The 16,787-nt window shown below is 42.1% G+C and overlaps 1 protein-coding gene across 2 annotated transcripts in view; it reads right to left on the bottom strand.

Annotated features, from left to right (window-relative positions):
* Positions 1–16,119, bottom strand: part of PSMD6 (proteasome 26S subunit, non-ATPase 6) — a 21,762-nt gene extending 5,643 nt beyond the window's left edge. The window contains exons 1-5 of one of the 2 annotated variants that reach the window (XM_007101295.4): positions 15,889–16,119; positions 14,947–15,152; positions 11,998–12,143; positions 11,111–11,330; positions 10,903–11,011 (exon numbers count right to left, since the gene is read on the bottom strand). In XM_007101295.4, the coding sequence (XP_007101357.1) occupies positions 10,903–11,011; positions 11,111–11,330; positions 11,998–12,143; positions 14,947–15,152; positions 15,889–16,033 (826 nt within the window). In that variant the 5' untranslated portion in view covers positions 16,034–16,119. The other variant, XM_007101296.3, reaches the window with a different exon arrangement.
* Between the last annotated feature and the right edge of the window lie 668 nt (positions 16,120–16,787).

Here is a 16,787-nt window from a genome sequence, read left to right as displayed (position 1 = left end):
AGGATTTTTTTTTTTTTTTTTTTTTTTTTTTTTTTTGAGTTGTTTTGTGTGTGTGTGTGTGTGTGTGGGGCGGGGGGGAGGTGGGGAGGGAAGGATGCAAACATTACCCTTCAGCAGGGTTGAGGTGGATTCCCCTGTCAGACATCCAAGTCAAAGATCCCAAGGCTTGGGTCTGGTGCTCACTGGCAAGTGTGGGGCTGGAGACACGAATCTGGAAATCACTGCCATCCATATGTATTTGACGACAGAATTAGAGAGAGAAGGGCAATGACCAAGCCTGGGCCAGTTAGTCACCGAGAGGCCTAACAAAGGATGAGGCAGTAAGTAGGTCCAGAGAAAATACATTATTTCAAAACCCTGAAGTTCTAAGGTCCTTAAAAAAGGATAACTGGCAGTTGCAAGTTCTGCCTGTTTGATCTGCCACTACATACACAGTGTCTGATGCCCGACAGCCACTTAAAAATACTGACTCAATAACCAGCTATTTCTAAAAGACATCAAAAGATACATTATATTCTAAAGAAAAAAAACTTACTTACAAAACTGCATGTAAAATACATCCACACATGTTTAAAGGTGTTACGTGCTTATACCTCTGGATACAAATGCCCTTGGATGGACACCCTTGGAACCTGAAATCAGTAGTTGCCTCTAGAGGAGGGACCCGGGCAATCAAAGGCTAGAGAGAGACTTGAAAATTTTCCATGTATACAAAAAACTTTGGGGTTTCTTTTGGTGTGTTATTTTCTGATTTTTAAAGTACATCTAATGAATAAAAGTTTCTGGAAGGATATATAACAATCTTAAAATGGTTCTATTCCGGAAGAATTCTGTGTATATGAATGTGTAAATGAATTTGGATGTAGGACTTTCTCATCTCAGTTTATTTTTAATTTTTGAAAACAATCAGGTATTACCCAGAAAAGGATGCTATTTCCTCTTTCAAATAAAATATTTTCAAGTACAAAGTCTATGTATATTTGGAGAAGCAAAAAGGCTTATGTATATATAAAACCAAATAAATGCTACATGCCTTAGTACACAGAAGGAGAGAGAGTAAATGATCCAAACGATGACTGTTGTCAAAAAGATTTAACTATCTGTCCTTTTTATTTTAAATATCTGGGAAATTGCGAGCAGGCACCAGGCCCTGCCCCCACTGTCCCAGAAGTGTACGGACAGCAGTCACCCATAAGAGACCGGCCACCAGGCACCAAGTGCCAGCCCCGCTATACCGGGAAGGGCCGCTATACCTGCACACCCATATCAAGTGGATGACAGCCAGCACACACTGAGCAAAGAGGCAGCAAGCATCCAAACTAAAAGCCACCACTCAATTCCACAGAAGAGGGCAGAGTAGAAGGATTTGAGCTCACCTACTCTCGCAAAAACACCAAAATCACGACTGCTGAACAACCACTGATAAAGAAGACTGGAACCTACCAAAACAGATATTTCACACTCAATGAAAACAAGAAGCCACAACAAGACAGCAGGAGGGGCACTGTCGCGACCTAATCGAATCCCATTCCTGCCAAGTGACTGACCCACAAACTGGAAAATAAATATACCACAGAGGTTCTCCCACAAGAGTGAGAGTCCTGAGCCCCACATTAGGCTCCCCAGCCTGAGGGTCTGGCACTGGGAGGAGGAATCCCAAAAGCATTTGGCTTTGAAGGCCAATGGGACTTGAGTACAGGAGCTCCACAGCACTGGGGGGAACAGAGAACAGAGACGCCACTCTTGGAGGGCGCACACAAGGTTTCATGTACACTGGGACCCAGCACAAAGCAGCAACTCCATAGGAGCCAGGGCTAGACCTGTGAGTCTTGGAGGGTCTCCTGGGGAGGCAGGGGTTGGCTGTGGCTCACACCGATCGATAGTCTCTGGGGGGAGGCCCCAGAGACTACTGAGCAGCATGAGCTCTCCTGCAGGTCACCATTTTGGCATCAAGACCTCGCGCTCCCCAACAACCTACAGGCTCCAGTGCTGGAAAGCCTCAGGTCAAACAACCAGCAGGATGGGAACACAGCCCCACCCATGAGCAGACCGCCTGCCTAAAGCCCTACTGAGCTCCCAGCCACCTATAAACACACCCCTTGACACTGCCCTGCCCACCAGAGGGACAAGACCCACCAGTGAGCAGACACCAGTCCCTCCCACCAGGAAGCCTGCACAAGCCTCAGGACCAACGTCACCACCAGAGGGCAGACACCAGAAGCAAGACAAGCTACGATCCTCCAGCCTGCAGAAAGGCGACCACAAACACAGAAAATCAGACAAAACGAGACAGCAGAGAAATGTGTTTCAGATGAAGGAACAAGATAAAAATCCGTAAGAACAATTAAATGAAGAGAAAGTAGGTGACCTACCTGAAAAAGAATTTTACAGTAATGACAGTAAATATGATCCAAGATCTCAAAAAGAATGGAGGCACAGACCGAGGAGCTAGAAGATTTAAAGAATAAACAGAGATGAACAATACAAAAACTGGAATGAACAATAAACTAGAAAGGATCAATAGCACAATAACTGAGGCAGAAGAACAAACGAGTAAGCTGGAAGACGGAATGGTGGAAATCACGGCCACAGAACAGAATAAAGAAAAAAGAATGAAAACAAATGAGGACAGTCTCAGAGACCTCTGGGATAACACTAAATGCACCAACATTCACATTATAGGGGTTCCAGAAGAAAAAGAGAGAGAGAAAGGGCCTGAGAAAATATTTGAAGAGATTATACCCGCAAACTTCCCTAACATGAGAAACGAAACACTCACCCACGTCCAGGAAGCACAGAGAGGCCCATACAAGATAAACCCTAGGAGGAACACTCCAAGACACACATTAATCAAACTAACAAAAAGTAAAGACAAAGAAAAAATATAAAAAGCAACGAGGGAATAGCAACAAATAACATACAAAGGAACCCCCATCAGATTATCAGCTGATTTTTCAGCAGAAACTGCAGGACAGAGGGAGTAGCATGATATATTTAAAGTGATGAAAGGGAAAAACCTCCAGCCAAGAATACTCTACCCAGCAAGGATCTCGTTCAGATTCGATGGAGAAATCAAAAGCTTTACAGACAAGCAAAAGCTAACAGAATTTAGAACCACCAAACCACCTTTCCAACAAATCCTAAAAAGAACTTCTCTAGGCAGAAAAGGCCACAACTAGAATCAAGAAAATTACAAACGGAGAAGCTCCCTGGTAGAGGCAAATACAAAGTAACGGTAGGAAATCATCCACATGTATATATGATATCAAAACCAGCAACTGTGAGGAAAGTACACAGGCAGGATATTGGAAATGCATTTGAGATTAACAGATCAGCAACTTAACACAACCCTGTACATACACAGACTGCCATATCAAAACATCATGGGAATTACAAACCAAAAATCTATAATAGAGACAAAAAAGAAAACGCAATCCAAACACATCACTGAAGATAGACATCAAATCACAGGAGAAGAGAACAAAAGAGGAAGGAAAGAAAAAAAGACCTTCAAAACCAAATCCAAAACAATTAACAAAATGGCAATAAAACATTCATATTGATGACTGCCTTAAACGTAATTGGATTAAATGGTCCAACCAAAAGACACAGACTGGCAGAATGGATATAACAACAAGACTCGTATATACGCTATCTACAAGAAATCCACTTCAGATCTAGGGACACATACAGACTGAAAGTGAGGGGATGGAAAAAAGGTATTCCAGGCAAATGGAAATCAAAAGAAAGCTGGACTAGCAATACTCATATCAGACAAAATAGACTTGAAAATAAAGACTGTTACAGGAGACAAAGAAGGACACTACATAATGATCAAGGGGTCAAGCCAAGAAGAAGATGTGACAGTTGTAAATATATATGCACCCAACACAGGAGCACCTCAATATATAAGGCAAATGCTAACAGCCATAAAGGGGGAAATTGACAGTAAGACAATAATGGCGGGGGATTTTAACATCCCCCTTTCATCAATGGACAGATCATCCAGACAGAAAATCAAGAAGGAAACCCAGGCATTAAACCACACATTAGACCAGATGGACTTAATTGATATTTACAGAGCATTCCATCCATCCGAAAGCAGCAGAATACACATTCTTCTAAACATTCGCCAGGAGAGATCACATCTTGGGCCACAAATCGAGCCTCAGTAAATTTAAGAAAAGTGAAATCAAATCAAGCGTCCTTTCCAACCACAGCGCTGAGAGTAGAAATCAGTTACAGGAAAAAAAACTGTAAAAGACACAAACACATGGAGGCTAAACAATATGTTACTAAACAACCAAGGGCTCACTGAAGAAATCAAAGAGGAAATCAAAAATTACCTAGAGGGCTTCCCTGGTGGTGCAGTGGTTGAGAGTCCGCCTGCCGATGCAGGGGACACGGGTGCGTGCCCTGGTCCAGGAAGATCCTACATGCCGCGGAGCGGCTGGGCCCGTGAGTCATGGCCGTTAAGCCTGCGCGTCCGGAGCCTGTGCTCCGCAACGGGAGAGGCCACAACAGTGAGAGGCCCGCGTACCGGGAAAAAAAAAAAAAAAAAAAAAAGCTACTCTGTATCATTTCCCATATTTTAACAGATCCTGATCTTAAATCAATATAAAATTTTAGTAGCATACACAACATTTATATTTATATGTGTAAACATACATACACATACCATACACACTAAAATTTAATCTATTTGGTGTATTTAGAACCAACTGGCCAGTTTGAAATTTTATATAAACATTTAATGAAGAAAATGCTTTAAAAAGAAAAAGTAACAATGCTGGAGTTGGTTCAAGAGTTTGTTTATATACTTGAAGCACTTTGAAAGAGACTGAGGAAAAAACCCAAAGTTAGCAGAAGGAAAGAAATCATAAAGATCAGAGCAGAAATGAATGAAATAGAGACGAAGAAAACAGTAGAAAAGGTCAATGAAACTAAAAGCTGGTTCTTTGAGAAGATAAACAAACTTGTCAAACCCGTAGCCAGACTCATCAAGGAAAAAAAGGGAGAGGACTCAAATCAAAATGAGAAATGAAAAAGGAGAGAAGTTACAAGGGATACCACAGAAATACAAAGGATCATAAGAGACTACTACAAACAACCATATGCCATTAAAATGGACAACCCTGGAAGAAATGGACAAATTCTTAGAAAGATACAACCTTCCAAGACTGAACCAGGAAGAAATAGAAAATATGAACAGGCCAGTCACAAGTACTTAAATTGAAACAGTGATTAAAAAACTGCGAAAAAACATAAGTCCTGGACCAGATGGCTTCACAGGCGAATTCTATCGAACATTTAGAGAAGCGTTAACACCTGTCCTTCTGAAACTCTTCCAAAAAATTGCACAGGAAGAAACACTCCCAAGCTCATTCTATGAGGCCACCCTCACCCTGACCCGAAACCAAAGATACCACACAAAAAAGAAAATTACAGGCCAGTATCACTGATGAACATAAACACAAAAATGCTCAACAAAATACTAGCAAACCAAATCCAACAATACACTACAAGGATCATACACCATACTCAAGTGGGATTTATCCCGGGTATGCAAGGATTCTTCAATATCCACAACTCTATCAGTGTGATACACCACCTTAACAAACTGAAGAATAAAAACCATACGATCATCTCAGTAGACGCAGAAAAAGCTTTTGACAAACTTCAACACCCATTTATGATAACAGCTCCCCAGAGAGTGGGAATTGAGGGAACTTACCTCAACATAATAAAGGCCATATATGACCAACCCACAGCTAACATCATTCTCAACAGTGAAAAGCTGTAAGCGTTCCCTCTAAGATCAGCAACAAGGCAAGGATGTCCATTGTCGCCACTTCTATTCAGCATAGTTTTGGAAGTCCTAGCCATGGCAATGAAAGAAAAAGAAAGAAAAGGAATCCAAATTGGAAAAGAAGTAAAACTGTCACCGTTGGCGATGACATTATACTATACATAGAAAAGATGCTACCAGAAAACTACTAGAGCTCATCAATGAATTCAGTAAAGTTGCAGGATACAAAATTAATACACAGAAATCCCTTGCATTCCTATATACTAACAACAAAAGAGCAGAGAGAAAAATTAAGGAAACAATCCCATTTTCCATCGCATCAAAAAGAACAAAATACCTAGGAATAAACCTACCAAAGGATACAAAAGACCTCTACTCTGAAAACTGTAAGACCCTGAAGAAAGAAACTGAAGACGACACAAACAGATGGAAGGATATATACCATGTTCTTGGATTGGAAGAATCAATATTGTCAAAATGACTGTACTACCCAAGGCAATCTACAGATTCAGTGCAATCCCTATCAACTTACAAATGGCATTTTTCACAGAACTAGAACAAAAAATTTTTTTACTGTATATGGAGACACAAAAGACCCTGAATAGCCAGAGCAATCCTGAGAAAGAAAAACGGAGCTGGAGGAATCAAACCCTCTGACTTCAAACTATGCTACAAAGCTACAGTCATCGAGACAAAATGGTACTGGCACAAAAACAGAAATACAGATCAACAGAGCAGGATAGAAAGCCCAGAAATAAAAACTCAGGCACTTATGGTCAATCTACAACAAAGAAGGCAAGAATACACAATGGAGAAAAAAACAGTCTCTTCAATAAGTGGTGCCGGGGGGGCTTTTCTGGTGGTGCAGTGGTTAACAATCTGCCTGCTAATGCAGGGGACACGGATTCGAGCCCTGGTCTGGGAGGATCCCACATGCCGCAGAGCAACTAGGCCTGTGAGCCACTACTACTGAGCCTGTGCGACTGGAGCCTGTGCTCCGCGATGAGAGGCCGCGATAGTGAGAGGCCCGCGCACCGCGATGAAGAGTGGCCCCCGCTTGCCACAACTAGAGAAAGCCCTCACATAGAAACGAACACCCAACACAGCAAAAATAAATAAATAAATTAATTAATTAATAAAACAAAGGACTAGTCTTTGCAAAAAAAAAAAAGTGGTGCCAGACAGCTACATGTAAAAGAGTGAAATTAGAACATTCTCTAACACCATACGCAAAAATAAACCTGAAATGGATCAAAGACCTAAATGTAAGGCTGCACACTATAAAACTCTTAGAGGAAAGCATAGGCAGACCACTCTTTGACATAAATCACAGCAATATCTTTTTTGATCACCTCCTAGAGTAATGAAAATAAAAATAAGAAAATAAGAATAAACAATGGGACCTAATTAAACTTAAAAGCTTCTGTACAACAAAGGAAACCATAAACAGAAGGAAAAGACAACCCACAGAATGGGAGAAAATATCTGCAAATGAATCAACCTACAAGGGATTAATCTCCAAAGTACACAAACAGCTCACACAGCTCTATGTCAAATACAAACAAACAATGCGATCAGAAAATGGGCAGGGCTTCCCTGGTGGCGCAGTGGTTAAGAATCCGCCTGCCAACGCAGGGGACATGGGTTCGAGCCCTGGCCCAGGAAGATCCCACGTGCCATGGAGCAACTAAGCCTGTGCGCTACAACTGCTGAGCCTCCGCTCTAGAGCCTGCAGGCCGCAACTACCGAGCCCATGTGCCTAGAGCCCGTGCTCCTCAACAAGAGAAGCCACTGCAATGAGAAGCCCGCTCGCCGCAATCACAGGAAAGCCCACGTGCAGCAACAAAAACCCAACGCAGCCAAAAATAAAAAATTTTTTAAAAAAAAGGGCAGAAGCTCTACATAGACATTTCTCCAAAGAAGACATACAGATGGCCCAAAAGCACATGAAAAGATGCTCAGCATCAGTAATTATCAGAAAAGTGCAAAGCAAAACTACAATGAGGTATCACCTCACAAGGGTCAGAATGGCCATCATCAAAATGTCTACAAACAATAAATGCTGGAGAGGCTGTGGAGAAAAGGGAACCCTCCTACACTGTTGGTAGGAATGTAAATTGGTGCAACCACTATGGAGAACAATATGGAGGATCTTTTAAAAACTAAGTATAGAACTACCATATGCTCCAGCAATCCCACTCCTGGGCATATATAGCCACAGAAAACCATAATCCGAAAAGTTACATGCAACCCAACGTTCACTGCAGCACTATTTCAAATAGCTAACACATGGAAGCAACCTAAATGTCCATCGACAAAGGAATGGATAATGAAGGTGTGGTACACATATACAGTGGAGTATTACTCAGCCACAAAAAAAGAATGAGATAATACCATCTGCAGCAGCACAGATGGATCTACAGATTATCATACGAAGTGAAGTAAGTCAGACAGAGAAAGACAAATATATGGTATCACTCACACGTGGTATCTAATTTTAAAAAAAAGATACAAGCGAACTTACTTAAAAAACAGTCTTAGCGATATCGAACATAAACTTATGGTTACCAAAGGGGAAACGAGGAGAGGGAGGGATAAATCAGGAGCTCAGGTTGAACATACACACACTACTATATATAAGATAGATAACCAACAAAGACCTACTGTATAGCACAGGGAACTCTACTTAATATTCTGTGATAACCTATATGAGAAGAGAATCTGAAAAAGAATGAATATATGTACACGTATAGCTGAATCACCTTCCTGTATGCCTGAAACTAACACACTGTAAATCAAATATACTCCAATAAAATTATTTTTTTAAATAAAAATTTAAAAAAATCTGGGAAATGAGTAAATTTTAAAAGGTTGCCAGTAGGGATGGGGAAGATGGGAAGAGGTTACCTTAACCATTCAAAAGTTTCCAAAAGCCATCAATTTCATCGCACTAGGATAGCACTTCCCCCCATTTTTCTCTTAAATTACAGTTACACAGAGCACTCAATAACATACGGGCACTGTGCTGGTGTCAAGATCACTACAAAGGAAAAAAGCATAAGGTCTACTCTTAATTATCCTAAGTAGCAGTAGAGAAAAACTGTAAAAAAGAATCAGAAAATAATTTGCTGTTCAAAAAATGGGGCAGGGAATTCCCTGGCAGCCCAGTGGTTAGGACTCTGCACTTTCACTGCCAAGGGCGTGGGTGTGATCCCTGGTCGGGGAACTAAGATCCTGAAAGCCACGCGGCGCGGCCTAAAGATTAAAAAAAAAAATTAAATAAGTAAAAATAGGGCATTTGACCAATAAGCACACGACAAAATAACGCAGCATCACTAGACATCAGAGAAATGCAAATCAAAACCGTAAGATATCACTTCACACCCACTAAGATGCCTATGATCAAAAAGACACACGATAACAAGTATTAGATGTGGGGAAACTGGAACTCTCACACACTGCTGGTGGGAATGTAAAATTGTGTAGCTGCTTTGGAAAACAGTTCAGCAATTTCTCAAAAAGTTAATCAAAGAGTTACCATATGACACACCAATTCCATTACTAGGCATATCCCCAGGAGAAACGAGACATTGTGTCCACACAAAAACTTGTACATAAACATTCATTACAGCATTATTTATAATGTATCCATCACCTGATGAACGGATAAATAAAATGTGGCATATCCATGCAATGGCATTACCATTCAGCTATAAACTGAATGAAGCACTGATACATGCTACAGCATGGATGACAGTAAAAGCATTAGGCTGGGCAAAAAAAGCTAGGCACAAAAGGCCACAAATTGTGTAATTCCATTTATATGCAATGTCCAGAATAAGCAAATCCGTGGAGATAGAAAGACTAGGGGCTGGAACCAGGAGTGGGAAGTGACTGCTAATGGGTACAGAACATCTTTTAGGGTGATGAAGATATTCTGGAATTAGTGGTGTGGCTGCACACCTTGTCAATATACTAAAACCACTGAAATTACACACTTTAAAATACTGAATTTTACAGTGATTTACATCTCAATAAAAAAAGAGGATGGGGCATAAAATAAGACCAGGAATGCAGAGAAGGGATTTTTAAAATTTTTGGACTGTAGGAAGAAGGGAAAAGCGCCACATTTGAGCAGAATAATGACGAGATCCACACGCATAAAAAAGGGAGAAGGGCAATTCTGCAGTACAGCCTTGGGTGCAGACCCACCCATCGTGCACCTATGGGAAGATAGGGCCATGCAGGTCGTTCACACCTGAGGAGCCCTGTTCCCACACTGCACGAGGGGAGTAATATGAATTCCCATAAAGCAGCCTAACTTTATGCAGAAAGCACTCCATAAACACTGGGCCAAAACCTACTCCAAACACAGAAGACCATCATTTGGAGTCCTCCTATCCCATGTTTTGTAAATCCTACCTACTCATTAACCAAATACTTCCTGAAACTTGCAGCACAAACAAGAGAATTATCAATACCAAGTTCTTTAAGTTTTAGGAAAATCATCTGGGAAGGACCCCTGGGTTGAACACCACAAGCACTTCCAACAGATTTTCTCAACCAACATCCCTTGAAAATGATTTGCAAATCGGCACAAAGATTTAGCTGTTGCATAAATAACCCACTGTTGAATTCAACTCAATTAACATCAACTCAATCAAAAGGAGATTCAAGATCTCAATTCTAAAACTCAGTACTTCGAACCATTTGCTCACTTCTGCCTTACATCCCAGTAAGACTAAACCAGGAGTCAGGCAAACTTCCTCGGCAAAGGGCCAGACGGTTGATATTTTTAGCCGCTGAGAGCCACAGAGCTGTCACATAGTTTTTTCTTTGTCCTGTTTGGTTAAACGATCCTTAAAAAATGTAAACATCAATCTTACCTCTTGGACCACACAAAAGCACTTGATCAAAGTCTGCTAACCCCCCTATAAACAAGATGGGCAAAAGATTAGCTGTACTGGCCAAAGACCTACAGCTGTCTGCACGCTGTACTTTTCATATATGTGAAAAATCATCTTAGGTTATCTGCAAACAGGGTCAGGAATAAGATGAAGACAGACAGTCAAAACGAGCAACTCTATCCTTACCTAATGATTGGAAGAAAACTGAGTAACGGCATTCATAGAGTGAAAACAGATACTGCCGAACTGCTGGAAGACTGTGCAACACTTCCAAAATCTCTGCTCCTTTAATTACCTAGAAATTTTTTTAAAAAACAAATATGTGCTTTAATGATTTTTGTGTATTTAAGGTGGAAGAACACAGGGTATTCTTCAAATATGATTCAGTCATTACCTTCTCCCTGAGATCTGGTCTTTCTAAAGCAATCATGCTGACATAGACAGTGTAAGTCACAAAGGTTTTATAATCCATGAGTTCATAGGATGTAAATGTTGAAACTGTGTCAAGGAAGAGTTCAGCTGCCTGTTTGAAATCACGAATAGCCACACAATAAAGACCTTGATATACTTTTAGGCGGTTTCTCCGGTCCCAGTCTCCTCCTTCCTCTATCAAGCTATAAAATACAAAACAGTACGGTGATGATCTGGAAATAAACAGTGCCACTTTTTACAAGTTTTGTGTTATTATGAAAGAGAAAACAGCTTTTAACAACTTAAACCAAAAAGAAATATTTAAAGACAACATTTCTGTAAGTAAGAACATTAATTATTTGACCAAATATACTAGTTGGAAACAAAAGAAAATAGGTACATTTCTTAGATCCATTTCTTATCTGTAGCATCATAATTTAGAGGGAATAAATCCCCACTGCTAAAACGCACCTTCTGGGGACTTCCCTGGTGGTCCAATGGTAAAGAATCCACCTTACAATGCAAGGGAGGCGGGTTCCATCCCTGGTCAGGGAACTAAGATCCCACATGCCGTGTGGCAACTAAGCCTGTGCGCCACAACTACTGAGCTCGTGCGCCTCAACTAGAGAGCCTGTGTGCCGCAAACTACAGAGCCCATGCGCCCTGGAGCCTGCACACCACAGCTAGAGAAGAGAAAACCCACATGCCACAACCAGAGAGGCCCACACACCACAACGAAGAGCCCGCACGCCACAACGAAAAGATCCTGCGTGCCTCAACAAAGATCCCATGTGCCACAACTAACACTCGACAGAGCCAAAACATAAATAAATAAATAAATAAAACATTAAAACAAAAAATAAAATTCACCTTTTGGCCTTTTCTGTGTTCCGTGTGATGAGGTCATTATCCATGTAAAATAAGCCAATTCTAAGGAGATAGAACACAATATCCAGTCGGTGACCCAGGGCCACGGTTTTGTCATATGTCTTGCGAAAGGCTGTCAGAGCGCCTTCCTGTCAAGAGAACCAAGGCAACAGGTGAGAAAAGGTTAAAAGTTTCAAAAGCTATCAGCTGTCTAGGGTTTTCTTAGCAAGGAGTTGGGGAAACATGTAGGAGTAGAGATAGAACAGTATGGCCATGAGCTGATACTTGTTAAAGCTGGTGGATAATTGCATGGGGATCCTTATACGATTCTCTCCACTTTTATAAAAAATACATCAACTGTGTCTAAGCATATACTTATATTCTAGAAAACAATGGAAGAACCACATTCATCATTTATTCACCATTATTTCAATATTCTTTGTTCTATATATTCAATATTTTTTCCTTTAACAATTACAAGACACTACTGTAAAATTACTGTAAATTGTCAATCTTATCACCTAAACAGTAATAAAAATTTTATCTTAATCACTGACTATTAGAACACAATTGAGTATTTAAATATACAATTCTATCTCAAATCATTGTGGAATAAAATTTTTTTTTGAATAAAATGTTTTTATTGCTTTTAAAACATGAACATGTGGGACTTCCCTGGCAGTCCAGTGGTTAAGACTCTGAGATTCCACTGCAGGGGATGTGGGTTTGATCCCTGGTTGGGGAACTAAGATCCCACATGCCATGTGGCCTGGCCAAAAAACAGAAAAAAAACGACCACCACCACCACCAGCAAAAAAAAAACCCCAAAACAAAACAAAAACAAACAACCCCCCAAAACAAAAAAATGAACATGAATAAAATCATTTGTTTATACTTGGTACTTTTTAGTATGTGCCTGGCTTTGTTTTATGTAATTACTAGTTATGCCTCATCCCTTTCTAAAAAGAGACTGGCAAGACAGTAATGGGCACACCCAGTACTAAGATCTCGGCTTTTAAATACTTATCCCCCGATAAAAGAATCCAGGGATCCTAGGAGAAATGGAGGATTCCAGGTTTGGAGAGTGAAAATAACAGGTGAGCCTGTGACATCTTGTTATAAGGAAGACCAAGGAGATCATGTCAAAAGGACCAAGAAACCATCCTGAAGGAACCTGCACTAACAAACTTGTAACAAACTGAGCACTGGAAAGAATAATGACTGTAATCAATACAACACAGTGAATAATAAAAATCCACTAAGTCCATTATTTAGTAATAGTACACAAAACAAAATATTAAAACAAGAAAGTAAACAGAAGGGAAAAAAGACAACTCTTCTTTTTAGAGGAATGCTATTGAACAAATATGGAACATATTATTAGAACATCACCGATTTACAACCCCCTGATGTTGATTCAAACATATCCTTCTTGAAATTCCTTAAGGCCCGAATCAAAAGCTTTAAGTTTCTCATTCACGTGTAATAATGCATCCTCTTTAAAACCAAACCAAAGCAAACCACACACAGCCTAGAAAGCCACACAAACTATTAGCTATTTTTAAACTGTTCTGTATTTTGCAACTTTTTACAATGACCAAAGCTTCTTTTTTCCAAACCCTAAATTTATAATCAGAACAAAAAAACTTGTTTTAAAGTTAAACTAAATAATAGCTCGTATCATTTAACATTTCAGCACTTTGCAGCAGGCACTAGCCTAAGCTCTTTGCCCCTAGGCACTATCATTATCCCTATTTGACAGATGAGGAAACTCATACAGAGGAGTAAATCATAATTACTGAAGTCAGAAATACAACCCAGGCAATCTTATCCAAGAGCTCACACTATTTAATTTTTTTTATATTGACACCGTGTCATCCATTATGTAAATACTTCAGGGTGCATTGCTTAAAATTAGGACATTCAAAGCCCATCCTCTTAACGACTATTACAGAACTACTAAGTTAAAAAATTTAAAAGATCCAATGCTTGGGGGTATCCCTCTTGTGCCCTGATACTGGAGTATAAATTACGCTGGCTGCTGTGCAGGAGAACAGGCCACACATACTAAGATAAAAACTGTTCTTCGTCCCAGAGATTTCATCTTACAGAATATACCTTAGAGAAACATGAGCATATATACACAAAGAGGCACACACACAAGCATGTTTTTACAGCAGTGGCTTGTCCTAGAAAAAACAGCTGAAAACAACAGAAATACCCAACCACTGAACAGCTAAGTAAACTACAGCATAGCCCTACAACGGAGTAGCTAGCAGTTAACCAGAATGAGCAAGATTTATGCACATTGACATGGGAAGTCACTCAGGTATAAGGCTGAATGAAAAAGTAAACGGGACAGCATGAGTACACTAAGATTCCATTTATCTAAATCAAACTTTTTAAACCAATACTACCCAATTTCTACAAGTACATACACATGCCTGTAAACGTACAATAAAAGAATTGAAAAGATTATCTCTGAGGATGTAGAGAATAAAGAAAAACCAAACAGAACTTCAGCATTAACTATAATATTTTAGTTTCTTACAAGAAGACGATTACCTGTGTAAACAATAATTTTCAAAATGCACCAGAACCAATGCTGCCCCAACCAGGATACGTTACAAAAGTGAACTACTGAGACTGATCCCAATTTTGTAAAAACAGTAAATAAACAAACATCTCCGAACAGGCACTTGTTTTACTGGCACAGAGAGAGAGGGGGAAGAATACACACGGGCTGCTGTCTGGGGGCAGGTAACTGAATGGGTGTAGCGAGAAAACTACTAACTTTTTCTTTATTAATTTTTTGCACTGATTCACTAGTTCAGGTAAGCAGGTTACCTCTGCACTTGGTGGAAAAGGACGTTAGTTTTTAAAATGAGACATGACTAACCTTGCACAGTGCCCATTTCAGGCTCTACAGAGAGGGGAGGCCATCTCACTCACCTTGTCACCTATCCGGCAGAGGTACTCGGCCTTTGCCATCATCGCGTCTCGGATTTCGCTCTCTCCCAGATTCTTCTCCGCATCTTCCAGCTCCTCGTCCAAACGTTTCAACTCGTCTTCATTTGCCTTCTTCATTTTACTGAGCAGGTCCCCGTCCATCTGCCAGTCAAGGGATTTGCACAAGGCTTCGTAATAAGGAGCCATGTCTGAGAGCGAATAAGAGGGATGTGACTTGAGTGAGGCCCCGTCCTGCCCTATCCTCAATGTCTACCCACTCCTTCCTCGTACACAACTGCGAGGTCATCCTCCAGTCGCCCACCTGCCAGGAGGAAGGGATGGGACAGAGCTTGGTAAAGGGCTGGGCGGTCAGCATCAGGGCCAGGCCTGTCACCGCCGCCCTCTACTAGGGCCGGGGTGAGGACAACCTCGGTTTGCCTCTCGGCGGCTTCTGTTCCCACAGAGTCTACCAACAACGGAAAGGCTAAGCTTGTTTACACACCCCCACACCGACCCGTGCGTACAAGGGTACACGGCCCGCTGCCCTTCACTGCTAGGAAGGGCGAAAAGAACCGACCCAAGTTTCCCCTCCACCCGCAATGCTGAAGTCCCCGAGACCAGTCGCTAATGACAGTAAGTCATGTCTCTCTTCCGTGCCTGGCACAGGGCTCAACGCCTCGGGGTCCGCAACCCCCCCACCCCGAGGCTGGCCCCAGGGCGGGAGGCGCACAGAGATGCAAACCTCTGAGGGAAAGGCTGGAGGTCCCAGAGGGCGCCCCCGACAAAAGAAAACCCCCGAGGGGCGGAAAGGCCAGGTCTGGTATCGGGGACCCCGTCGGAGGGGCGCCCCGGGGTCGCGAGCCCCGTCGGGGAAAACCCCGCAGGCTCGGGAGCGCGGGGCCGCCCAGGCCTAGGCCGCTGACTCGGCTCTCGCGCCGGCCTCACTGTTATCGCGGACGGCTGCCATCAGCTCGTCGCGCACGGCCGCGTCCCCGCGGTGCTCCGGAAGGCTGAGCAGGAAGCGCAGCTGCGCGATGCGTAGGTCCGGATTCTTGGGCAGACCCTCCTCTTCCAGGTTCTCCAGCGGCATCGCGACGGCGAGAGTAGCGACTCGGAGCAACCGGCGACTCAGCCCGATCCCGCGGCGGCGGCAGCGGCGGAAGTGGAAGAAACCCGCGACTGCGCCCGGACGCCTCCAGCCCAGCTTCCGGTCCAGGGTCCGTCTCCGCCCATAGCGTCCCCTGCTGGACGCGCCCGGGAATGCCTCACCCGGCCCGAACGCGGGCGCCCTCGTGTGGTCGCCGGTGGCTTTCCCTCGCTCTCGGCCACGACAGTCCCAGAGTGGGTAGTGCCCAACTCCAAGGTTGGATTTCCCTCTCCCCACTGGTAACCATTAGTTTGTTCTCTATATTTGTGATGGCTTTTACTTTTATGTGCATCTCATTTGAATTCTCCCAGTGTTAGGAAGTAGTACTATTAGCCCGTCTTGTAGATAAGAAAAATGAAGCACAAAGAAGTTAGGGAATATGACCAACCAAGGTTATGTAACAGCTACGCCTGAATAAAAACCTCTGTCTGCAGCTCGAAAGCTCATGTTCTTTCCGCCCTTTTCAGATAACGGCTCCCAGAATTCCACACTCTTAATACCACAGCACCATTACTTTGTTTAGGCAGAATTTAAGTCGTTGCGTGCCTGTGTTTTCAGCCTCTCTTTGTTCATGTTGCTACAGTCTTCAGAACTGGTAATGGTTACATGAAATTCCACCTAGTGGATTTTCATAATTTACTTTCACTCTTCCCTCCGTTAGAAGTGCCTTTAGGTTGTCCAGGGTTGTTATTTTCCT

This window comes from Physeter macrocephalus, chromosome 18 (assembly GCF_002837175.3).
Source record: "Physeter macrocephalus isolate SW-GA chromosome 18, ASM283717v5, whole genome shotgun sequence".
In the NCBI taxonomy this organism is placed as follows: Eukaryota; Metazoa; Chordata; class Mammalia; order Artiodactyla; family Physeteridae; genus Physeter; species Physeter macrocephalus.
The sequence above is the reverse complement of the archived record's forward strand: the minus strand, read 5'-3'. Positions and strand labels throughout refer to the sequence as shown.